This window comes from Mauremys mutica, chromosome 2 (genome assembly GCF_020497125.1).
Source record: "Mauremys mutica isolate MM-2020 ecotype Southern chromosome 2, ASM2049712v1, whole genome shotgun sequence".
In the NCBI taxonomy this organism is placed as follows: domain Eukaryota; kingdom Metazoa; phylum Chordata; order Testudines; family Geoemydidae; genus Mauremys; species Mauremys mutica.
Genome location: NC_059073.1, coordinates 122,917,587 through 122,944,107, shown reverse-complemented (window position 1 = coordinate 122,944,107; position 26,521 = coordinate 122,917,587). Strand labels below are relative to the sequence as shown.

Genomic DNA, 26,521 nt, shown 5'->3' with positions numbered 1-26,521 from the left:
ATGGCAATAGGATGAATTTTGTCCTTATGAATTTTGATTGATTGAATAAGGACTGAGAGTCTGATCCTACAGTCCCTTATTCACTCAGATAGTGCCTACTCCTTTGAGCAATCCTATTGGTTTCAGTAGATCTACTTAGGTAAATAAATGTTTGTGGGATCAGGGATTGAGATAGGACTTCAGGATTTAGCCCCATGTTTAAAATATTCATTTGTGCTCCGTTGAAGGTTGGTGTGGCTGTGAACCCTACAAGTCTAGTCAGACGTGAAAGAAAGGGTGTCAGTGATTTACTGTAACCCTATGAATCAAAACAAAAACCCGAATGTTCCAAGAAAGATAGTATCAAAGATAGCAATTAAGACATCTCTTGCCAGCAGAAGGAATTTCATCAGTCCATCGTATATTGCTGCGTCATTGGCTAGAGAGCTCAACCCTGGGGAGGAAAAATAAAGCTGCTGCCATTGTCCCACCCAGCATGCCACATCCCTAAAGCACAATTAATGTCAAGGACATACACGGGAGTTGCCCAAAATCCCACCTTCCGTGCACATTCAAGAGGCAAAAGGAGCGTGTTAATAAAATCTCGCAGAAATATTAAAGATACAAAAAAAACAACAGGAAGCAAAATGACTTGCAAATAGAATAATTTGAAGGGAGTATATCTTCTTGCTTTGCCTGACACTGATTTACTAAAAGGGGTGGCGGGTTCGGGGGAGAGAAGAATTGAACTTTTCAGGTGGTATTTACTGAGAGAAACGGAGCTGTCCCAAAGCTTTTATTAATCTGATTTGCAGAGTATCCACTAGCATCTGGGGACCTACTAAAGTTTTCTTTAAATCTGATGTGAAGAGGTCAATGCAAATAGCATTGTGGATTACACTACAAGAAGATGGGAATTCCTTTTACCCTATGGAGAAAGAGGATGAATTATTTTGCTTTTGTGTACTGATTATTTATTAAAAGAAGGCTCTGATGTGCATCGATTGCTCCCTGTTTCTAACCTAAGGAAATAAAGTGTTTCCATCACTTTGACCTAGAGTGATAGTTTTATTTTTTCCATCTATAGTTTCTGAGTGGCAGAAACTCATGGATAGGGCACTGGATTGGGTGTAAGAAGATCTGGGTTCTATTACTGACATTGACTGGCTGTGTGACTTTAGGCAAATTACTTTGCCTCAGAGTGCTTCTGTTTTCCCTCCCACCCTTTGTCTGACTTTTCTGTTTAGACTGGAAACTGTTTGGGGCAGCCATTCTCTCTCATTATGTGTTTGAACAGTGCTAAGTACAATGAAGCCACAAAATCTCCTCTGGGGCCTCTAGGCATAAATGTAACACAAATAACAATATTAGTAAACTGTGAAGTTGTGATTTAGAAATAGTTCTGATTTTGGTCACTATTCTGATCTTTGCACAGCCTGCACTCTTTGAAAGAGAATCTTAAGTGTTTGCCTAACTTCTCCATTAGTATTTCCGTACATTGAAAAGGGGAATCTTGTTTGCCACACCTTCAAATGCATCTCCAGGGGTGTGCAGGAGGAATAGCTGAATTTGAAATAATGCACTATGAAAATACTGGTCCTCTCTGTCCTGTCTGTCCTGTATTTTATTTGGGTTAAATCTAGTTTAAAATAGTCAACAATGTATTTAACCAAAGTTAGGTAGTTCTATGTTTTTGCCCTACTGACAACATCTCTTAAATTGGAGAGGGGTATATAATATTTTGCTTTCCATTACATGTGAATAAATGTAAGGTTTATAATAAATGGGTTCTTACTCCTAAGAGTTACTGTCTACTTTTGAACACTGAGTCTTGATTTAAAATATCCCCCACAGAAATCCCTGGTGTGAAACAAAGAGAAAATCAGGTATATTACACAATTTTCTGTAATGTAAAATAATTCCAATTAGTCACTTGTAAGAGTTGTGCTGAACTAGCTAACAGCCTCATGTTAAAAAGTGCTAATTTCCCTAGTTGCATGCATACATGTGTCTTATTATCTGCAAATCAAAATGTGGTAATATAATATGTACAAAAGGGCCCACTTACAGGTGCACTTAATCTGGATTTGTTTATCTTTCTGCAGGCTATGTGGCTGATGTTGCAAACGGATGAGCCAGAGGACTTTGTCATAGCTACTGGGGAGGTCCACAGTGTCCGTGAATTTGTGGAGAAGTCATTTAAACACATTGGGAAAACCATTGTGTAAGTATGAATAGGAGCTAGCAGCAATGGGTTTCTGTATCCTGTCAACTATTGACATGTGGCTTTGATTTTGCCATTACATAGCAGTATTTCTTTTGTATTCTTTTTCACTTTCATGTGTCTTATGTTTGTAACATAAGGCCTCTGGATGTGAATCACTGACTCTCGCTCAGCCTATCCAACCACAGGGTATTGCTCCAGCACCCTCCCCTCCACCAAAAACAGATCTAGCAGAATTTCATCCACTCCAGGTGAGGTAGGTTGTAGATATCTCACCTCGGCATTCTTATAGGCTGCTGCTTCTTTTCCATTGTAAATCCCATCTCCCTGCCCTCAGTTCCCCAACACCGTTGCCCTCCGTACTCCGGGAGGGCTGACCACCTCAGCTGAGATTACAGTGCTATACCATTCTATACTGGCTCATCGGGAATGGATGTTTGAGACACATTTTATTGTTGGTGCACTTTTGTCCTCATCACCAGCCCCGAAACAGAAACTGCCACTTCAGCCACATTCCCAGACTTAGCCAGTTTAAGATGTGACACCTGTAAACTCGATTCCTTTCCATGTGGCAGCATGTTGGCCACACTGCTGGGACTATACAGCAGCATCGCTCTGCATTCTTCTTAGTTCTTGTCCTACTGAGCCATAAAAATGTTGAGCTGTGGGTGCAGAATGTTTACAGTGCATATTCTGCATAGTTTGACTGAAAATACAAAATTCCTTCTCAAGGCCAGATAATAAAATCAGGCTGGCTTTGTGAATGCTTTCTGTAATTTATATTTTTATTGTTTATTATTTTTTCAATTTCCCTCCTTCTGTATCTTCTCTGGGCCCCATGCATCAACATACCAATCTCAGCTGGAAGAGGGAGAGGAAAGCCACAGGCTCTTCCATGACGCTAGCACCAGGGCTCTTCCTCAGGCCATCAAAGACACTGGTGCAGCTGGTGAACTTTTGACAGGGCCAGTAAGTTTTACTTGGGAGCAAAAACTTGACACATTCAATAAATATGCAGAAGTGCACAGATATATACAATATTATTTGAACAGTCAGTGGGTGGTTGGGTAGATGATAACATTTTCCCTTGATGAATGTTAGTCTGGTTTCAATTTTTGGCATTTACTTTCAGAAAAAATTCAGAGGGGCAGTATAGTAATGAACTTCCAGCCCCAAAGCTTGATTTTTAGGATATTTTTCTTCAAATATTTAGTATCTTTCTTGATTTGCTTGCCCATCTTCTCTACCTCTACACAATTAATAGTGTGAACTTTAACCACAGTGACATTTTTCAGGGGCACTAGGAATTGTTTTCTCTCTTTTTTTTCTGTATTTACTATGTTTCTTTTTTTATGACTGACTTTCACTGGTAAGTATTGTTTTAAATTGAAAGCAGGTGAAACTTTAGTGTTTACTGTGGAAACTGTTGTTCTGTACAGATGCATAATCTTATGATATCTGGAACCCTTTCTTCTGTCTCCTGTTGGATGTTTCTCTGCATTAAGAAGACGACTTGGTGGTCAGAATTTTTAAACATGGATGTCTAAAGTCAGGAGCAAAATTCATGTTTAGAAGTGCTGGGCATCCATTGATTTCAAGTCTACTCACCTATTTAAAATTAAACACCCCACTTAAGAGTTTTGCTGGACTGGTCTAGTGTACTCAGCACTTCCAGGATCAAGAGCTAAATGATATATTCTTGTAAGCAAAAGAAAAAATAAACTCTGAACTCCTCTGCCCCGCAAAGGAAAGGAAAGCAAAAGGAAATAATTTTGCAAATAGCTACTATTATAAATAATGAGGAAAACCCTATTTTGAAAAGTCACTTAGGTACTAAGGCCTCTACCTTCCATTGAGTGTCAATGAGATGTAGGGATTTAGGCTCCTAAATCACTTAGGCATTTTTGCCCTTTTTGATAGAATTTATTAACTACTCCCTTAAGCAATATCTGGCCATACTAATATATTCACTTCTGGATCTAGTAAGGTAATGTGTTCATATAGTTTTTGCCATTTGGGTGCATAAAAAAGATGTATATTATTTAGGTGCTAATTACTTTTGCTTTGAGAACAGCACAGTTGTGATAATTTTAATGTAGTTTCCCCAAATAATCTCAGCTAAATGGGGTTGATAATCGGGATAGACAAACATGCTTCGTTTAATGTAAAAACCCACCTCCACATCCCAAAACCATTGCTCTTCTCTTAAACTGAACTAAATCTAAAACTTTTTTGAGGTTTGGGAAAGATTTTTGTTAGGAACCTTCCTGATTTTCTAGGTCCCAACATGACCTCTATGCCTTCCCAAAACACACACTCTCTCTCTCCCCTTACTACTGCTGTCTTCTTGGCTCAATGGCTAGCAATCTTTTACCTCTTTGGGGAACCCTTGAGGGCCTGTTACCTTGAAATTGGAAGAGGTGGGGTATTGTCTTTGGGAATTAACCAGGCAGTCCCCTTCTCCACTCTAGTAGGTCTTGTTGATCTACCGCTTTAAAATTAATGATGCACCAAAGACGTGATGCTCCAGTATGCACTGTGTGATCATTAAATCAACTCCTGCAAGAAAAAGCTGATTCCTCCCTCCCTCCTTGCAAGATCAGTTTTTCATGGGAGTTATGAAATTTCAGGATCTCAAATGGCACTCTTGGGAATAAGCTGCTGGCTGCCTTTTACATTTTTAAAATGACAACAAATCTTCTCACTACTGCCCCACAGTGCACCAGTGGTCTTTCAAAATCCACAGCTTCTGTAAGCTGTGTCTGGGAACTGTGGGATAAGTATCCAGAATGCAATGTCTTGAAACAGTTCATCACAGAGCAAGCCTGCAGTGGTTCTTTAACCCCTTCAGCTGGGCTTGTTTGTGTTTGTCAGTGTAGGAACAAATGTCTGTCCTCCGGTGCAGACACAGCCATCATATCTTTGGTTGCTTGATATTGCAGTATATGGTATCCAGGAAAACAGTTTTGAATGCTCCATCACCACAGTTAAACTTCTCTCATCATTTGTACAGTCATTTTTCTTTCTAATACATATTAATTTGTGCAGCTAAACACACAGTACAGGCTAATAAACCTTTCAATGAAGTTACATCATACTCTCTTAGTCAAAGATTACAACATTTTATTTTGCCATATTATCTAGTCTAAAACATGAAAAAAGGAAAATGTTAGTACGTCATGTAAATAATTAGATACATAGCTACAACAAGACTATGAAATGTAGTATAAAATGAACACAGGTTTATTTTTACAGGTTTGTTTTGTGTGGATTTTTCTCTTAACACTTTTTTTACCAGGAAGAAATTTGAAATGATATTTATAGAATGGCTCAGAGTCATTCTAATTCAGGCCTTTGCACTGACAGGAAAGCCTCTGAGCTACAAATATTTTTCCCCTGTAAGCATTACACTTTTTTTCTTTTTACTTTCCCTTCTACTTATTACTAATTAAGTAATACTAGGGGAAAACACTTCCCTCCTATAATTTGAACTACAGCAGGGTTAAACCAAACAGGCAAACGCTTGTCTTGACTAATTTTCTGTCATTAATCTTATTAAATTAGAACAGGATTGCAAGATAGCCTGAAACCACTACAGCACTCAGAATTCTTTTCAGACTGCTGTCTGCAAATGGAAAAAAAAATCTATTCAGGCAATGGAAAGATTTGTTGTATTTTTTTTTTTTGGTTACTATAAAACTCCAGGTACATTTGCAACAGAAATATGCATTGCTTCAAGGGCCAGAATTAATGCAGGAAGATGAACATTTTACCACACTCATGGTGGCTTCATGTTTTATTCTTTGTGATAGTTAACTTGCCACCTAGTCTGTAATGATCACCCCACAAATGGGATTCCCCATAATAATAATAATGTCTGGTGAGGTGAGCCTCTGGAAGCCCAGGAGTGTTTCTCTCTCGGTGATGTGGATCAGCAAATGGGAGGTGGAACTGAGAGAGTGACTTTTTTATTTTAAAATGCTTTGGCAGCCCCATCTGATCCCCGATGAACAAAGAGTTAATTTCAGTTGATTTTTTCCCCCTCCCATTGTACAGATGCTCATGGAAGGGAAAACTGAGCTGAAGTTAAGTGTTTTCACCAGTGACCAGGCAATGACCATTCTCCCTGTCATTCATCCAAACATTTTGGGTAATTATCTGATCTAAACCTTCAGACCTTTTGAGATTCACAATTGTTAAATGAAAACATTTGCTCCTGAACACAAGTGTTCCTAATAGGATGCAGACTTGCCAACTCTTGCAATTTTATCCTGAGTCTCATGATATTTGGTTGTTTTCTTAAAGCCCTGGCTCTTGTTGTCAAGTGATTTTTTGAGAATCTCAGGTTTCATTTTTTAAAAAGTAAATTTCTAGCCCTCACAAAAGCTTGAGCAGGTGAACCTTAAAGGTTGAAAAATCAGAAGGCAACTAAAAAGCTAACCATAATATATTATTTTAACAGTCTAATTTTTAAGACAATTTCATGAGTTTTTGGACCTGCCTCATGATTTCTGAACACTTGCAGTTGGCAATATTGGGAATGTACAACTCGGTTACTCTACTGTGGCCAGTCAAATTATAGATATGTGGGTCCAATTAATCAAACCACTTGAAAACACGCTTAAGTTCATCCCTATTCAGCAAAATACTTAAGCATGTACTGAAGTTCATCCCAATTTAAATTAAACAAATTAGGTTAAGTTGAATTAGGGTTTGTAGAGTCAAATTTAAAATCTAATCACATGCAATAATTTTGTGACATGAGAGGGTGGGGTCCCACTCCCGTCTCTTTTCAAGCAACAAACCACTCAGAGACCATCTTCTCGTCAAACCACCTCATGGGTTAATTCACCGTGTTCCCACCACCACCTGTACAAACTCATGCAGCTCTGTCTTTATAATTTCATACAATCCTTAGTTTGATCAATGGTGGAGTGGGGAGACAGAAGATATCATCTTCCTGAAATATCTATCCTGGCTCTGACTCTGAAAAGCCTATGGATCTGTCTCTCCCTCCCTTTGCCTTTTCTGCCTCTTGGGTAATGAGCTAATTAGCCTTTGGGCTCTGCTCAACCCATCCCAATTCACCAATTAGGCACAGCTCTTCCTAGTCAGGACTACTCCAGCACACTACTTGTAGTTGCAGTGACCAGAGTGCTGCACCAGTTGCTGTTTCCCAGCACTCTGTCACAAACATGCATTAATATTCTGTGTTACACATACTGGGATACTGTTTATAATACACCAGACCAGATCCAACGGAGTGTGCAACCTAAAGGAATATTGGTGGTAAATTCAATAATCTGAAAAGTCTGTGCAAGTTATATCTCCTGACAGCTGTAAGTGATGAGTGGGATTTTCCTGAAGTTTTGATTTTTCCGGCTCTTGTGAGAGGTTTTATTTTTAATCAACTTCTCAGGCACCCCAGAAATAAATGGAGTAAAACGCATGTACCATTGCAATTACAGCACATTTCAGTGTCACAGCTTGTATGTGGGATGCACAAGCACTCATGTTTTGGAGAGAAGGAAGGTTGTTTGGTTTTATTTGCATAATATCTTGCTGCTGATTAGGATGGTGGTATAAAAAATGCAGGGGAAATACTAATCTTCAGGACTAAAGAGGAAAAATAATGTTTTACAATCCTAACAAGGATAATAGTAACCTTTTAAAATAAAATTTTACCCCTTTTACTGAGTCCAATAGTATGAATGTTCATGAGGTGAGAATCCTTTTACACGCTGAACCCACATTTGAAACTTGATCGATTTCTTTTTTTTTTTATTTACATGGAAATTTCGGAGGCCTTTTCATAGGTAGTGTCCACTGTGCTTAAAAGTGACTTCATGTAAAATAAGTATTATAAGACACCCACCAGAGGTGTCTAGGTGCCATGCGGGGATAGCCTGGAAGCAATGGCTATCAAATCCAGGTTATCAGTGAGTGCAGAAAACAAGATAATTGTGCTCTTCCATCATCCACGTCTTTTTTTCGAGGTGTGTAGAGTTCTAGAATGCAGCTGAAGTTATTATCTATTATGAAGGACAATTCACCATGACAGATCCTTCCCCTTCCCCAAACATCCTCCTCTTGGTTTGGAGGATGTGGTGATCAAATCATTGTGGTGGTGTGGTCTAAGCGTGTACACGTGTGTCTGCCTCTAAGTGTGTCATGTACGCATAGGGCCAGAGATTGTAAGGTCATGGTTTTGACTCTAGAATTGTGGGAGTTCACTTTCCAGCCTACTTTAATTTAGGCAAACCCTGTTTAACCTAACTTTCGTTAACTGAAACTCTGGGTTAATCTAGAGTCTTCCCCAAATTTCATGAGTACGTTTTATTGCATTGTCAGGCTTCAGCCTTGTGAAGCAAAATCTTAGGGGGTCACTAGGACTGAAGTGCCTAGCTATCTAAAACCACGATGGTATGAAGGTTTTTGATGTCTCTTTTCTCTGACCACCAGACCTTGGGTTAACTTGACTTTACCTTTTCTAGATTATTAACTGTTCTGAACAGAACATCACTGTGTATTAAAAGATTTTTTTCTTGTGATTTTAAAAACGTATATAGCAGGTTAGATTAACGTGCTTTTCATATCTAGTCTGTATCAGATGTAATGTCTCTTTTCAGCAAGGTGGTCTCTACTGCTGTAATGCCGGTGTCAGTGATCCCCATTGGAATTAAAAGTTCCATTTGCAGTTGCATCTCCCCTTTTGTTCATACTGAGAAATTCTTTCCTCATGAACTTTTCACATTACTGAGCAAAGTGGGTGGAGTTTTCCCTTAAGTTATTTCTATTGTTGTAAAGCTTTGATGATGGTAATAGTGAGTGAGTTTCTGTTGGCTCTGAAGAGCCTTTTGTAGACTGTTGGGTGTTAAATGGGGCTCAGTGACCTCCAACAGCAACTGACGTCTCCTGAGCCGAGCACTTCCTGTTGTTTTACTGGTGATCGTTGGTTTTCTATTAAGCTCATTTGAGTCCTACTTACTTTTAGCCTTTGCCCTTTAAAGGGAGGGGCTAATGTTAGTTTTGGCTTCTGAATGAAAATGTTTCTTACAGGCTTCAAGCAGAACAACTGCAAAAAAACCAAAAACAAAAGTTAAATCACAAATCATATTTAGCATCCCAGTGTTACTCATTACAATGCTGTAGGCATTATAGCACTGCTGCAAACATCAGTGCAGTTAATGTCTACAGTTTACAAAAGTTAAATGTTTCCAGTCCCAAGCATGCAAAAGCTGTGAGTCAGTCCTCCCCTTCTCCCATCCCCCCCCCCCAAAAAAATCATGTGATTGGCTTAAAAATCATGAGATTTAAAAAAATGATTTGTTTTTATTTGCCTGCTGGATTCTGAACCTTTAGGGTGCACTAAGGTCACATTTTCAGGTTTTCTCCAGAACCACGTAGACTAGAAATTTACTTCTTTATTTGTTAATGAAAGCTGAGATTCTTATGAAATTAAATGATTCCAGGAGCTGAAGCTTCAGTAAAAATACCATATATTGTATGATAAAAATCACAAGAGTTAGCAACTATGAATATATTTCAGGTAAAGGGAGGTAAAGGGCACTTCTCTCCTATTGCAGATTATTGAAACTCAATAATCTAAATCTAAATCACAAGTGCTGCTTTTCAGAGATTTTTAGCTTAACCCCTCAAAAGCATGGAATTTCACCACCCCCACCCTTTAGTGCTGAAGTATTGCAACACACCCACTGTTCAAAGCTCCCATGCTTAGGCACAAGCTTAAAGGAATAAAGATAGTTTCAGTCTTAACTCTGAATTTTGTAGGTTTCATGAGTCAGATCTTAATATTTTTTGATAATTTCTTTTGAAACAGGCCAAATCCACAAACTTCCGATCTGGACTTTCAGAGTCCCCAAAGTTAAGGACACGGTGGCTCTAGTGATCCATGAAGTCATTTGTATTATTCTTCAGATCTTGCCAGTTTGGACTGTGCAAACCGTGTTGAAAGGATAAAGTGGGAAGCACAGACACACAATGTTTCGGTACACCCAACTAGCTCCTACAAATTACATTAATATTAGAGTATCAAAAGAGGTAGGAAACTAATTTAGGCCCCAGTTCAGTTAGACACATGCCTAATTTTAAGCATGTGAGTAGTCCCATTCACATTGGGCATGTGCTTAATTACGTGGCTGAATTGGGGCTTAAAACTGAAGAGCCTTTTCTTAGCCTATGTCTACACTTAAAAAGCTAGTGTGGCACAGATGCGGTGCTGCAGCTGCACCATTGTAGCACTTCAGTTTAGCCACTCACTACAGACATGAGCGGGGTTCTCCTGTCGTAGTTAATCCACCTTCCCGGGAGGCTGTAGCTAGGGCAACAGAAGAATTCTTTTATTGACCTAGCGCTGTCTGCACCAGCGGTTAGGTTGGCTTACCTACATTGCTCTGGGGTGTGGATTTTTCACACCCCTGAGCAACGTAGATGGGTCAGTTTAACCTTTTAGTGTAGACCTGGCCTTATACTGAGCATGAATTAAAATATGGCAGGATGGAATAATAGTGCTCTCAAACAGAGCTCAGCTTTGGTAAATTAAGAGGCAGATACTTGGTTTCCTGTGAGTTTGCCTTAGTTGTAAAAACAAAAAATATTTTTAAAAATAACATTTTTATCGACTTCATACCGAGCAATGAATAAAAAGCACATGGGCATATCTTTTAGAAGATAATAAGACATTGGAAATACCAATAAGGTGCTAATTTTATTTTATTTTAAATTTTTTTTCAGTCTTGTGTGTTTAACTTGGAAGTCCCATGTTTTAGGACTTATAAAGCCCATGGACTTCAAAAGCCATTGTTGCGCCATTCTGGTCAAACTGCTGCCTTTGTTCCTGGAGTTAATGAGTTTATACAGTCCTGCAGAGAGAATTGACACCAGCCTCAAATAAATGAAAACAAGCCAAATGCTACTTAGATCAGAGCACTAAAGTAATTATGGGTTGATTAAATGTTTATCTTCTTTACAGGTGGGAAGGAAAGAATGAAAACGAGGTAGGCCGATGCAAGGAGACCGGCAAGGTTCATGTGACAGTCGATCACAAATACTACAGGCCAACTGAAGTGGTAAGAAAATGTCTTCTCTCAGCTTTGCAAATGAATAATCCAATCATTCAGCCAATAAATTGCTGCATTTGGCCAGCTGTCTGTGGAAATGGTTCTAATTGCACACCTGCTGCTAGCTTTCAAATGCTCTAAATTAGGCTGCTCATCAGCCCCTCTTCCTCCTCTTCCCTCCCCCGCCCTTACCCCCGCCCCCAGCAAGTTATCCAAAAACAAACAAACAAACATAACAACAATTTCTGGAAAAAATCTGGAGGGCCACATTTGCAAGGCAATAATTGACACAACTGCAGTGTTTAAGCTACTGTCCTTGCACAGGACAGAAAGAGCATGTATGAAACTTCACCATGTAGGAAACAAAAAGAAAAGTCAAATCAAAATGTTGTCTCTTTTTATTTAAAATGTGGTATTTGATCATCTCTCTCTGGTTAGGAAAAAATGAAGAGAGGTGCATTGATAAATTTGAATTTTAAAATATTTCCTCAATATATTAAAAAGAAAAATAGCTTGTAGCTTAATCTATAAACTCCCTCCATTGAATATCCTGGGTAAAAATTCCATTTTTGTGACCTTTGGTAGTATAATAGTTATGAAATACTCTTTTAAAAAAATATGTATAGGGTCCTACTTAGCAAACTCTTACTCTTATAAGTAACTTTTATTCACTTGAGTACCCCCATTGAAGTAAAAAAGGATACCGTAAGTGTGGTCTGCTGGATGGGGCCAATAATGTGTTTGTTCTAATTGAATAGAGAACTTGTGACAAAAAAATTAGTGAATGATTTGTATGCAGCCAGGTGGGGTAATGACAATATGTGGTGCTGGCATGGGGCGCAGCCCAGGTTTTTAGACCCAGAGAACAATTATTCACTGTGTTAGTGGAGAGTGGGTGTGCCCAAGGAAGGATGTGTTCGGTCTCCTGAGGAGGACACTACCAGCCCTGCTGGCTGCTGACACAGCATCAGCTGTCAGTGGGTCCATTCAGAAGTGCTGGCATTAACTTCCTGATATGAGTGAGATGCTACAAGAGCACATTTGTCTTGACACAGATTGCGGCGGGGAAGGAAGGGGGGTGGCATGTTCCAAGCTGAAAATTCAAAGAGCAATAGAAACTTTGTTGTAAATAACTATTCAAAATGGCTGGACTCTTATACCTGAACCATTTCAAAAGCTAAGAAGTCATTAAGAATTGCCTGTCATTCTATACTTGGGCAAGGTGTCGGAGTGATAAGAGGGAAATAAAGACAAAAGGACTTGCTGAACAGGAAAAGGACACTTCACCCAAGAAGTCTGTGCTGTATAAGACACCACTTTCCTGCTTTGTCATCATACCCCCAATACTTTTCTCTTTCCTTGCAAATACATATTCACTCCCCTAACTCATTGGAATTATGTATCTGCTTCAATGACGTTACTCTAGTTCTACTTTACTCCATCTGTTTGCTGCTTTCTGCTTGAAATGGTTCTGTCCAGGATCTCCCCTCTCTGCCTTACCTGTCCCCTTTTTTAGAACACAATTTCTGGAGTTCAAAACCGTCTGCACTGTGAATAGATTGTTCTGTGGCTGTGGTATTGCTCTAACACAGTGGTCCCCAACCTTTTCGTCTGGCGGGCGCCAGACGAAGGACTGTGGCGGCGGTGGAGCATCCGCTGAAATGCCGCCGAATTTCTGTGGCATTTCGGCGGCGACGCCTCTCGATGACGTCACTTGTCGGCGGCAAGCAGCGTCATCGAGAGGCGTCGCCGCCGAAATGCCGCAGAAATTCGGCAGCATTTCGGCAGATGTTCCACCGCCGGCCAGGACGTGGGCGCATTTAGATGCCCCCGCGGGCGCCATGGCACCTGCGGGCACTGTGTTGGGGACCCCTGCTCTAACAGGTAAGCATAGATTCTTCTCAGGACTACTCATGCAACCACTGATTTGTGCACCTGCCTGGGTATATGTGCTTATAAATAAGGGCTTGCAAGTGCACTTTGGTGTTGGTGTGCATGCAAAGTCCACAGACCTTTGAAAATACAGTCCTATTTAGCTAACATAAAGACTTCTCTTGAACCACGAGAATATTAAAAAAAAAATTTTAGTGTCTCCTAAAAACAATAAATATATTTGAATTTTGGAACCCACCTAACTGCCATAGCTATACTACCTCTGAGGTCATAGTGTTCTTACTAATGAAACTGGAGCTGAATGCACTATTGCAGAGGAGCTCTCACAAGGGTGTGGTGCAAAAATAAATATCAGTGGATGAACCTCCAAAAAAAAAAAATCATTGTGCATAAGCCCAATGAAACAAAGCAAACCACTAATGTGGAATGCTCGTGCTGTTGAACACAGAGGCAGGTGTGTGTGTGTGTGTGTGTGTGAGAACGAGAGAGAGAGAGTGCTGTGCAGAGAGCCCAAGGAGGAAGGTGCGGCCTGATGTCAGGGTTTCCCTCTCCCTCTGCCTCAGGACTGTTTGCTTCCTGCCGCTGTCTGAACTTACAAAATAGCATGCTGACACTCTGTCCCCCAAAATACACTTTCTCTCTCCCCCCCTCCATACACACACTCACACACTTCAGTTGAAAAGCAGCTGGCAATGTAGTAGGATGCCCATGGAACAATGGGATTGGGAAACCTGCATCATTTGACGCTGTGCCTGCCCCATGAGGCATTGCAAACCCTTCCCAAAGCACCCTGCAGTCAGTTGCACAGTGGGCTAGCTACCACAATGCACTGCTCTCTTTGCCGTTGCAAGAGCTGCTCATGTGGATGCGCTTCAGCATCACGAGAAGCACAGTGTGGACACACAACAGCAGTTTAATTCCAGTGTTTTAATAAAAGTGGTATAACTTGTGGCGCAGAAACTTGCCAGTGTTAGACATACCCTAAAGCTCAGACACTAAACTTTAATGCAGAGAAGCTTTTTTCTTTTTTAAGGTTAAAGTAATATTCTGAAATGTATCAGTGTCCATTAGTTTGTACTACATACAGATCTGACTGCATGGATGAGTTCATTTTTTAAATGTATTTATTCCAATCAGTTAGCGCTCCCTCTGCTTCAATGCTGAATTGAAAAGCTTAGCATCTTTAAGCATCCACCCAGCACTGAAGAAGAAACCTTGAAATGTGAGACTATCTTCTGGTTGAACTAAGTAAACTTTGTGAATGCCTTGCCTCTAAATCTGTTGGCTGTCTTTGGATATTGAAACCTTTGACTGCTTTGGGGCCCCTTGCTACTCAGTGGCCTTGGGAATTTTCCCCTTCTGACCCTTCCCCCCTCCCCTTGCTGATCACAGACCTAACAATACCATTTCTTTCTATTTATATTCTATCCCTCTCTGTATCCAGTCTGACTTTTTTTTTAAATGTATAGACAGTATAGGTGGCTGGCTACAAGGATTTTTGTACGATAACCTTTATAGCCTCACAGTCAATAGGTTTCATGAGTGCTGTGTCACAATCCCAAATACACTCTCTATGGGTTTGTTGCCTTTGTGTTCTGTGATTATGTTTTCAAACAGTGTGCTGGTTTTTTAAGCACATGGCTCCTTTGCTAAGAGGTGCATGACTAAAACTCCATGTGTACCGCTTGGACAATATAGTGATAACCTCCCATTACTGTTTCATTTACCTACAGAATTCAAATCCCTGTTATTTTGGTCTCTTTAGCCCTCACTCTTTACTATGGGCAAAATGTTTAAATGTGGATGCTTGAAATAAGGCAGCTTAATCCACTTTTAGGCACCAAAATAAGGGATTGAGTTACCTAGAGCACAGCATGTCTGAAAAATCATGCCTTTTACTGAGGTACTTAAATACAAATGTAGCCACCTAGCTTTCAGTGCCCATTAGAAAAATGTTGGCAGTATCTCCCATTTATTGATCTTTCAGCAAATGTGGTTTATAATTAATTTGCTATCTTCTCATGTACCTAATATTAGAAGCAAGGAATGGCCCAAAACTAAAAGACATCCTAGTAATATCTGAAGAAATTCAATAAGCTAGCTCTAAGCAGAGACCTCCCTCCAAGACTAACGCAATGCTGTTTATAATCAAATTATGCTTCTTGAGGTGATTTAGCAAAACTGTTTCTAATATTTCTCCACAAGTCCCTGTTAAGATAACTGTTCTATAAATGCTCCCTCCCATGGCCCTCTGTTGTAACAATGATGTTTAACACTTCCCAGACCTCAGGAATCTGATCTGTCATCGGAGAACTTAAAAAAATACCAGTTAGGATTTCACTAATTTCAATCTTCATTTCTTCAAGGAAAGGAAAGAATCTCTTTCACCTTGTGGAAATATTATATGTAATCTAAATCTAGCGCTCTGTATATCATAAGTGGGATCCTTTTTCCCACACAGTTCCATTGGCATCTTAGGGTTTGTCTAAGATGGGAAAATTTACACCCTGGATTAAGTTGCATTTATACATTGTATCTACATTAGGGGTTTGCACTGCTGTAACTACTGCTTATATCAATGCAAATTTCCCAAATGTAGAGATGTCCTAACACTTCTCTCTTAGCAGAAGACATATCATTGGTCTTGAAGCAGTTGTCCATCTTCTTCCGTAAAGAACAAAGGCACACTAACCTGTTCCTTTGTTATATCCCCTACTTCCAATTCTGAACAATTTAGGGGAAGACCATTTCTTCCTCTTTTGCCTTTCTAGTGTAGCTATACTTGACAAAAATTGTTAGCTGGAATGGTCCTGACAGAAGTAATTCTTTGTCTTCCTGTAATTATCTGTTTAACCTGCTCTTGCTTGATTTTAATAGATGTCTCAATCCTCCTTGCCAGCTTGTTTATATTGGGAAAGGATTGTTATATATATATATATATTTAAAGTCTTCTATTTATTGCTTACACTAATCTTTACATCCCTGCTTAACCAGGATAGCTTTAAATTTCACTCTCTTTAAATGTTTTTCAAACATTCAGCTCTATGTTTCCCATACTTCGTAGCATTCCAGTAAAAATTCTTGGGGCATATCACATTCCCCCAAATTCAGATCTCCTAGAGTCAAAAACGTTGGTGATGCTTCCTTTAAGTTTTCTTGTCCTAAAGAGTATTTAAAATCTAATGAAACTAAACACAGAATGAGACGTGCTACTGGACCAATTTCTACTGTTAGGTCCAGAATTGTGTCTGACCCTGTACACTGTTCAAATGTCTGTATAAGGAAACCCATTATTCCCTTCCTTAAGGGTCTGTTTTGTCACCAGTAATTTGTAATTATGCATATGTAATTTGCATTAACAATCATGAGAGTTAGATGCTAGCTTTGAAGGAAGAATAACAGACCTCTCTTATCTATTTTAAAAGAAAATCTTGATCTGCTTTCTTTTCTTGTCCTGGAAGTCTGTGTCTCATCCGATAATCACTACCTTGGCATATGGTTACCCTTCCTTGTCCTTAACTCTTCTCCAAACTGACTCTGCTGCTGTGTCAGCCAATATATTTTTATCATCACTTAGTTCAGACTCAGTATTATCCCTCAGTTCCATTGCCACCTACCCCTCTTCTTCATTTTGCCTTTCTGTCTGGTAAACTCTGTCTTCTGGTATTAAAAACCCTGCAGACATTTTTCTATTTCAGTCCATGTGTCTCTTATGTCAGATGCTTCAGAGTTACCACTGAAAACTTAGATTTCTGATTCAGTTATATAAGGATAATGTGTTCCTGTGCTGTGCCTTTCTTAAGGAACTCAGCACTTGACAAACATTGAATATTTAAGCATCTTAAGCATGTGGAATAGATAAGAGGCACTGCTGCCTCCCTATTTCACTAGTGAGTAAATCGAAGGACAAAAAAAGCTAAGCAACTTGCCTACGGTCATGAGTCAGTGGTAATGCCAGGAATAGACCTGAATAGCAATGTGCTCTAACCATGTGCTTAAGTGCTTTGCCAAACCTTTATATGAAGTGAAGCAGTTCAGCTCAAATAAGAATTGACCCAATTAAGAACAGAAGAACGGCCACGCTGAGTCAGACCAAAGGTCCATCTAGCCCAGTATTCTGTCTTCCAATGGTGGCCAATGTCAGGTGCCCCAGAGGGAATGAACAGAACGGGTAATTGTCAAGTGATCCATCCCTGTCATCCATTCCCAGCTTCTGGCAACTGATCTAATTGATCCAAATATTTGTGGAGATTCAAAAAATGTCAATTGGGGTTTTTTTTCTTTTTCATTTCCATGCACCTCTCTAGTGAGGAGTGGACATGCTGAAATACTCCAAGAGAGCCTGCTCTCACCATTCCATATGTATATGTCTGGGTATATATGAAGTTGTTTTGCTTTCTTTTCTTGTCCCTCCTTTGCTTTTCCTTCTCCTATATTCCTTCAAATTCTTTTTTTCCTTGAATATCACTGTGTTCGTAGGTGAAGATCATTTTTGTTATCAGATTGTCTTTTGTGCAAGGTGTCTTCCACCCTGTCTATCTTCAGCGGGTTCATGCACAATTCTGCTTGCTGTCTTATTAATCCTCTTAATAAATACCCTTGTCCTTTCCTTCTGCTGTAAGACTACTACCCTGGCATTCATCCCTTTGTATAGGAGCGCTATCCACAATGCATGCTTCAGATACTCTTCTGCTTGTTGTTGTTTCACAATTTGCTCATTACATCATACTTGACAGTCCCATCTTTTAAATCCACCTCAGTGACATTCAATACTGGAATCCTGCTGAGCACTACCATTAGAATCATCCCATGCTATGCTTCTCAGTTAACCAGTTGCTGCCCTTTATGTCGTCCCATTTCTCCTCTGCTGTGCCTCCAACGTACTCCTCTGGCAGCTTTCACAGCTGGTCCTGCTCCTCCTCATGCCCTGCTGTCATTCCTGAGGTTTAAAATGAGCTATGTGTCATCTGTGAACTTCCCGTATTCATTGATCTTCCTGAGAACATCTCTCTCATTCTGCCATTTGATCCCTTAGTACTGCAACGAACTGACAACCCTTAACAAAAGGAAAGTGTTCCCTTAACTCCTCTGATCTAAGTCAAAACTGTTTTGCGCTCTGAACGTTGCACCGTACTTGTTATAAGATTCATGGCCTTTTTTTTTTTTTTTAATGGTGAAAGTGGATGAAGAAAATTGACTGACTTTAGGTAAAAAGTTTCTGCTGTGGCTGGGTGAAAAGATGTCAAATCCTTTGAAAGATTAGTTTGGAGACGGAACTGTCACCCAGGCAAATGGCCGCTGCTCCCTACCCCGCCCCACTTGATCATTCCTCTAAATTAGGCTGACAAGTGGTAATTACAGAAATGCAGAAGACCTAGGCCCAACTCTTGGAAACCATTTTAAATCAAGCCTGAGAGAATGGAGGATTGGAATTGAGGAAGAGGAGAATGAGAATCGAAGGTTAATTAGCTTCCTAATTAGCATTTAAGCATGTGCCTAACTTTACTTATGTGAGTCATTGATGGGATGTCTCACATACATAAAGTTAAGCATGTGTTTAAGTGCTAAACCTTCAGATGAAGTGAAGCCCTTCGTCTCAAATAAGAACTGACCCAATCAATCCAAATATTTGTGGCGATTCAAATAACGTCAATTGATTTTTTTTTCTATGTCCCTGTACCTCTGTATTCAGCCTGTCCACTCCTGAAGTATCCCAAGACAGCCTGCTCTCCCCAGATTCCCAGCACAGGTTTGCAGATCTGAAGGGACTGGATTAAATTCACATAGCTTTTTATTTTTAATCAACTGTTTCTCTGGCTGTGCTTCCTGTCTCTGATTGACAAGAAGTTCTGTCCCTATCAGGCTAGAGATTATCTCAATCACTCCTCTCCTGCTTTATCATAGAATCATAGAATATCAGGATTGGAAGGGACCTCAGGAGGTCATCTAGTCCAACCCCCTGCTCAAAGGGGGACTAATCCCCAGTCAGATTTTTGCCCCAGATCCCTGAATGGCCCTGTCAAGGATTGAACTCACAACCCTGGGTTTAGCAGGCCAATGTTCCAACCACTGAGCTATCCCTCCCCTTCTCTTCTTTGCTTTTGTTGCCCCCTCTTTGGGTTTTCCCCCATATATGTATTTATTTGTACTTATTTATATTTTACATCTCTTCTTAGTTCACCAGTTACCCCCTTGTCTCCTCTTTCCCTCAGCTCCCCCCCCTCCCCAATTTGGCCCTCTTCCCTCCTTCATTATCTCGATCTGATTTCTCACCCTCTTCCCCCACGCTTTTGTTTTCTTATCTCTGCCTGTAGGCAGGCTCCCTGTGCTAAAGCAGCTGTGTTGGAAGAAGCACAGTCTCACCCGAGAAGAAACTGAGAAGGGGGAGAGACTGGAGCATATAAAATACATAAGAGCTCTTGCTTTAGACAGCTCCAGCCCTAGTACATCCTTGCCACCTATCTAGTTTTGTCACCCACTGATCTTTTCCTGCCTGAGTATTGCCCATTAGCCCGCTCCCTTTTCCATTCACCCACATGGGGTGAGATTTTCAAGAGAGACCAGGACCAGATTTTCAAGTGCTCAGCACCCAGCAGCACCCATTGTAACACGGTCATATTTTCAGAAGAGCTCAACATCTGATTTGTTGGGTTCTTTTAAAAGTCAGGTCACTTACTTTGGTTCCTAAATGGGAGCTGAGCTCTTTTTTTGAAAATCGGGACCCTTTGTAGAAGCTTTTCAAAAAAGGTTTGAAATTTTTTTATGAAAAACGGGGGCAAATAATAAAGTCACAATTTTTCCACAGCTGTAGCCCTACATTTTTCAGGTATACATTTACCCGCCATTGCTCTCAGTCCAGATGGTGTTCTCCCAGGGTGTTTTGTGCATGTAGAATGCATTAAAAGCATGAACCGTGTGGAAAAGAAAAATGCCACTTCTGGGCTTTGGCTGCAGGGGAGAGAAAGAGTATGGGGTCAGATTTCCTCCATCAATCTTGGAATAAAGTACTGGAGTGCTAGAACTCCGTCCACTTTCTCTGTCTACTTCTGTTGTATGTGTGTGGGTGTAGAGAGGTAAGTGACAATCACAAAATACTAGCATGTAATATGTGAAGCTTCATGCTGTAATATTGGTGTTAAAAATACCTTCTGCTAAACTTGCATTGAAAATTAGCCTACTTTAGTATTTAAGTCTTCCAAACAGGGCTATTCAATCATAGGTGTAGCTGTATATGCCATGGTGCACAATTTTTTCATATTTTAGGAACAATATTCATTTTTATGTAAAACCCCATCTCTCTCATCACTTCCCCTGATCTCTCTGGTCTTTACTCGTACAGGCAGTAAAAAAATCTGACAAATTACACATTTGAAAATAAATAAAAAAACAAGTCTCTGTAAAAACGAGACATTGATTTCCCGTAAAACAGTGAATGTTTCTGCAACAGGATGTGGATTTGGAGAGTTTTCAAGGGTGGAGATGCCATGCAGAGAAGCTGGTGTGCCAGCTCGGCCTCCTGACAGATGACTGTATTCTTGGTTTCCAAACAATCACCTTTTACAGTGATATCAGGGAAATTCCAGTTTGTGATCACCCTGTCAGCAAGATAACCTTACCTTTTAATTACCAAGATTTTTGTTCTGTTTCTTTCCTGTCAGCTTTTTTTAAAGAGCCATATAAAGGTAGCCATTCTTTTTTATCCTGGTAATGGACTCAGAAGGTGTCCGTTTTCTGAAGTGCACAGAATAATCCTCTCAGGTGCGTGCAGCAGTCTAATTCCCTACAACAGCAACATATTTCCTGAAAGGGTGAACATAGTCAGACAAGTTGGATAAGTGCCAGATTGTGTCTCTCTAGCACTCCTGCAAGGGCAAGCAAGTGTCCACAAGACATCTTTTAGCCCCCTGCACCAGCTGCCCACATTGCAGGTAACAGCACAGTGGGGAAAGCAGCCTCAGCAGAGCTGCTATTCCTCCTCCCTCCTTGGGGGTGGCAAATGAGCCCCCCAATGCACCAGGCAGTGCAGTTATGCTGATGCTCTGAGGGATGTACCAGGTATAGAGCTGCATCTGTTTCAAAACAAGGAGAAACTAGCATTGCAATAATAAACATGGGGCTTGTGGTAAAGCCACAGGTTAGCCTAAGGTGGTTCTCTGCGTAACTGACAACTAAATCGTACTGATTTTGACACTTGCAATTCCCGTTTCAATCTCTGAAAATCAGACCATTAATGTGAAGGGTGTGAAGGCGAGAAGAAAATGCCAGATTTGGTTACCAAAGGAATAGATCAAAGAAGGGAAACATTTAACTTGTTTATATACAAGTTTGAGAGAGGATACTCTTGTGGTTAAAATGCTAGTCTAAGACTCAGAAGATCTGAGTTCATTTCCTGGGTCTGCCACTATCTCCCTTTGTGATTGTGGGCAGATCTGTTTGGCCTGGACATAGCAAAACTCTTAAGCATATGCTTATCTTTAAGCAGGGTACTAAAGTGCTTTGCTGAATCAGGATCTTGATCCCTTGTGTCTTGTTTTGTAAAATCTGTACAATGAGGATACTGCTCTTCCTCAGAGTGAGAGTAAATTCATCAATGTTTGCAAGGTACACCGAGGTTACTGCTATGAAGACAATAGAGGTAGATAAATTTGTAAAGAAACCAGGGTGGATAAAATTCAGTGATGTCTAATTAAAAAAATAGACTTTTACATAAATTGAATTTTTAATTAAAATTAAATACAGGTATATTTTAAAAAATAAACGTATGTAAAATTAAATTTGAAATTGGCAGTTTATGTTGGGACCTAAACTACTTATAATCTAGTCAAATAATTTAAATTAAATACCAAAAAAATAAAGACAAATAAGCAGTACATATGTGCTGCCAAGTTGTAAAGAGAGTCAAACCACCGACTAAGCACTTGGACCCAGAGTTTGCTGAAAAGTGCTAACGTTTTGATAGCAGTAACCTCTTTGGCAGGTACAGAGAGAGAATTTTTGTCATTTCAGTTTATTCAACTAGTTTAGTTCAATAACTATTTCATTCAGGGTTGAGAAACCAATTGGAAGCTGAAAAATCAGGAAAGCTTGTGTTCCTCTTCCAATCTATGAATAAAAACTAGGTGTGAGAGGATTAGCTCTCTGAGTTCTAAAATCTTGAAGGACGTAGTGCCCAGAAACGAGTTCAGTTCACTAACTACAGATAAATAGTTTAGATCGATAGGTAAACTGTTTTAATACTTCAATTATCTTTAAATGCAAAATTTGTTTGATAAACTTTTTTCTTCCGTATGCAGCACATTTAAGAGTTTTATTTAATAATAATAAAAAATAAAATAAAATCCTGTTTTTGTGAATTTTCAGTTGAATTTGAATTGCAAGTAACAATAATCATCTGGTAGATAAGAAATGCATCATTCACCATTTTCTAACATAAAAGAATAAAAATTAAGAATCTGAATAAGAGTACAAATTTAGCTGTATAACTGCTTAACTAAATGTGTATAGGTATAGTGTATACTCCTGGTTAGCAAAAAGAAGCACCAAATTTAGTATAAAGGCTATATTTAGTTGCAAATCAATATTTTTGATGGTTACCAACCAATAAGAATCAACCTTTCTGTAGCAAAATAACTAAAAAGTACAAATGCAAAACATGATTAAAATCAATTCTTTAAAGCAAAGTTTCCTGCTTGCTGATTTAAATCATGATTAAAATTGGTGATTTAAATAGCCTTGATTTAAATCAGTCCACCCTGAAAGACATCCATAACCTGTGTGTGTTTTTTTCTGTTGACTTTTTGACTTTTCATTGGAAAAACCAAAAGCTGAAATACATTCGGCAAAAAAAACCCAAAAAAACCACATTCTTCTTCGAGTGCTTGCTCATATCGATTCCAATTAGTTGTGCGTGCGCCGCGTGCACGTTCATCGGAAGATTTTTACCCTAGCAACACTCGATGGGTCAGCTGGGTCGCACCCTAGAGTGGCGCCGCCATGGCGCCAAATATATACCCCTGCCAACCCAACGGCCCTTCAGTTCCTTCTTACCACCCGTGTCGGTCGTTGGAACAGTGGAGCGCGGCTTAGCTGATCTCCACTTCCCTAGCTACTCGTAGTTCTCTCGTTATTTCTTGTGTATATAGTTGAAATTTCTATAGCTGTAGTTAGTTTTATTTGTTCTATAACATAGTTAGTGTATATAGTTAAGAGGGGTTCGGGGATTAGCCCCTTCCCCGTACCCGGTGCCGGGGCCCATGCCCAGTTCACTGGGTTTCAAACCGTACTTGGCCTGTCACAAGCCGATGCCAACAGGAGATCTCCACGACTCCTGTCTTAAGTGCCTCGGGGAATCCCATCTCGCCGATAAGTGCCGGATCTGCAAGGCCTTTAAGCCGAGGACGAAAAAGGAGCGGGACTTTCGTCTCAAACAGCTCCTGATGGAGGCAGCTCTTACTCCTCCGCCCTCGGCACCGAGCACTGGACAGTCTGCAGGCAGAAGCGCTTCTTCGGCACTGGATCGCACCGGTACTGCTAAGGCCTCTCGGCACCGACCGTCGCCGGCACCGATGTCTGTTCAGCACCATTCCCTCTCCCCGCGGGTGAAGAGGCATAAGACTCCTGCTGCTTCCATGCCACCTGCACCACAGCCAGAGCACCCGACTAAGTTGGACCACCCGGCACCGACACCTGCCGCGGCACCGACAACATCGGCACTGTCGATTCCGGTCCCGTCGAGTCCGGTGCCTGAAAGCTCCCCGGCGCAAGTCGTGGTTGAGCTCACTATTCCCTCCACACCGGAGACATTTGCACAGCGAGGGAGCTGATCGCGATGACAGAGTATGCGCTGCCTCAATCCCCGGCACCGCCGGTGCGGGTCATACAATCTATAGGCAAGCCTGCCCTGAAGAGACCACCCTCTGTCAGCACTGCAGAGCGGCACCATTCACGATCGCGGTCCCACCGGTGTTCTCGGTCCCGTCGCCAATCCCGGTCCCGACGCCGCTTGCAGTCCCGGCACTGCTCCCCTTCTCAGTACCGGTCGCACTCGCAGCACCGATCAGCGTCCCGTTCGCCGGCCCGGTACACTCGGCACCGATCCAGCTCCCAGCACTGCTCCAGGCACTGTGACTCTCCAGACGTCGAGCTTCGAGATCCCAGTCGACCTCCCGGCACCGCTCCGGTCGCAGGTCCTGATCTCGTTCCCGGTACCGGTATGGCTCCCGGTACCGATCCCCGGTGCCACGCAGAGCAAGATCAATTAGAGAAGGAGACTCTTCCCAGGGCTTTTCAGCCCCTCCTTGGCCATCTCGACACACATCGGTGTCGTCTCATGCGGACAGTACCTGTGCACAGGACCGTGACTCTGATGTGCCCATCAGAGTCTTCCAGGTGACCCAGGCCCAAGATCAAGGCCCCCATCAGTGGTCATTCTGGACGCCTTGGGCGTATCACCAGGCCCAAGGTGTACCTCCTTTTTCTTCCCTGCGTGGTCCCAACTAACCTTGGATCGTTGGGTCCTACGCACGGTGGAACTGGGGTACCACCTCCAGTTTATTTTGCCCCCACCTCCCCTCCTCGTCCCTCTTCAGGGACCCCTCTCACGAGCAATTCCTCTTGCAAGAGGTACAGACGCTCCTTGCCATGGGAGCTATAGAGGAGGTACCAAAGGACGAAAGGGGCAAGGGGTTCTACTCCCGCTATTTCCTAATCCCCAAGGCGAAGGGAGGTCTCAGACCTATCCTAGACCTGCGAGAACTCAACAAGTTCATGATAAAGTTGAAGTTCCGCATGGTATCCCTGGGGACCATCATCCCATCCTTGGATCCCGGAGACTGGTATGCCGCCCTCGATATGAAGGACGCGTATTTTCACATCGCCATTTATCCTCCACACAGACGGTACCTCCGGTTTGTGGCCAACCATCAACATTTCCAGTTTACGGTCCTTCCGTTTGGCCTTTCTACAGTCCCAAGAGTATTCACAAAATGCATGGCTGTAGTCGCCGCCTCGCTCCGCCGCCGTCGGATACACGTTTTTCCGTATCTCGACGATTGGCTCATTCGAGGGACCTCCGAGACACAGGTCACCCATCATGTGGGCATCGTCAAAGACCTATTCATGCGTCTAGGTCTGATGATCAATATAGAGAAATCCACTCTGATTTCCATACAGAGAATAGACTTCATTGGAGCCATCCTGGACTCCAATCTCGCCAGAGCCTGCTTACCACAGCCTTGGTTTCACGCGATGGTAACAATTATCCAAGGCCTGCAGAACTTCCCGACAACTTCGGCTCGCACTTGTCTCGGTCTCCTGGGTCACATGGCTGCCTGCACGTTCATGACCAAACACGCCAGGCTATGCCTCCGTCCCCTCCAATCTTGGCTCACCTCGGTATACCACCCAGGCAGAAACAGCATAGATATGATCGTCACAATCCCCCCGAGCATTCTAGGCTCCCTCAGCTGGTGGTTGACGCCGTCCCTGGTGAGTGCAGGGATGCCGTTCCATCCACCTCAGCCTTCTATGTCCCTGACAATGGACGCGTCATCTCTCGGCTGGGGTGCTCACCTCGGTCATCTTCGCACTCAAGGCCTTTGGTCAGCTCAGGAGCTGGCCTTGCACATCAATGTCCGAGAGCTGAGAGCAGTCCGCCTTGCGTGCCAGGCATTTCAACAGCATTTACAAGGCCGTTGTGTCTCAGTATTCACAGACAACACAACGGCCATTTATTACATAAACAAACAGGGAGGGGCACGGTCCTCCCCCCTTTGTCAGGAAGCCATCCTGCTCTGGGACTTCTGCATAGCCCACTCGATAGACCTGGTAGCATCCTTTCTCCCAGGAGTTCGGAACACTCTGGCGGATCGCCTCAGCAGATCCTTCCTGTCTCACGAGTGGTCAATTCGTCCAGATGTTATCCATTTTGTTTTCCGGAAGTGGGGCTTTCCCCGCATAGACCTCTTCACTTCCCGCGAGACCAGGAAATGCCAGACGTTCTGCTCCTTCCAAGGCCTCTCCCCGGGCTCGATCTCGGACGCTTTTCTGATGCCGTGGACGAGCCAACTGCTTTAAGCCTTTCCACCCTTCCCGCTGGTTCACAGGGTCCTACTAAAGCTCCGCAGGGACAGAGCCCACTTGATCATGATCGCTCCAGCGTGGCCCAGGCAGCACTGGTACACCATGTTGCTCAACCTGTCGATAGCCAACCCAGTTCCCCTGCCTCTTCGCCCAGACCTCATAACTCAGGACCACGGCAGACTTCACCACCCAGACCTGCAGTCCCTTCACCTCACAGCATGGCTGCTGCGTGGTTAAGCCAGTCCGAGTTACGTTGCTCTGCCTC

At 41.8% G+C, this 26,521-nt stretch overlaps 1 protein-coding gene across 1 annotated transcript in view; it reads left to right on the top strand.

Moving 5' to 3' along the window:
* The window catches only part of GMDS (GDP-mannose 4,6-dehydratase), a 548,809-nt gene that overhangs the window by 436,475 nt on the left and 85,813 nt on the right, over positions 1 to 26,521 (top strand). The window contains exons 8-9 of the mRNA XM_045005274.1: positions 2,085 to 2,203; positions 11,196 to 11,292. Of these exons, the coding sequence (XP_044861209.1) occupies positions 2,085 to 2,203; positions 11,196 to 11,292 (216 nt within the window). The remainder of the gene's footprint in view (positions 1 to 2,084; positions 2,204 to 11,195; positions 11,293 to 26,521) is intronic.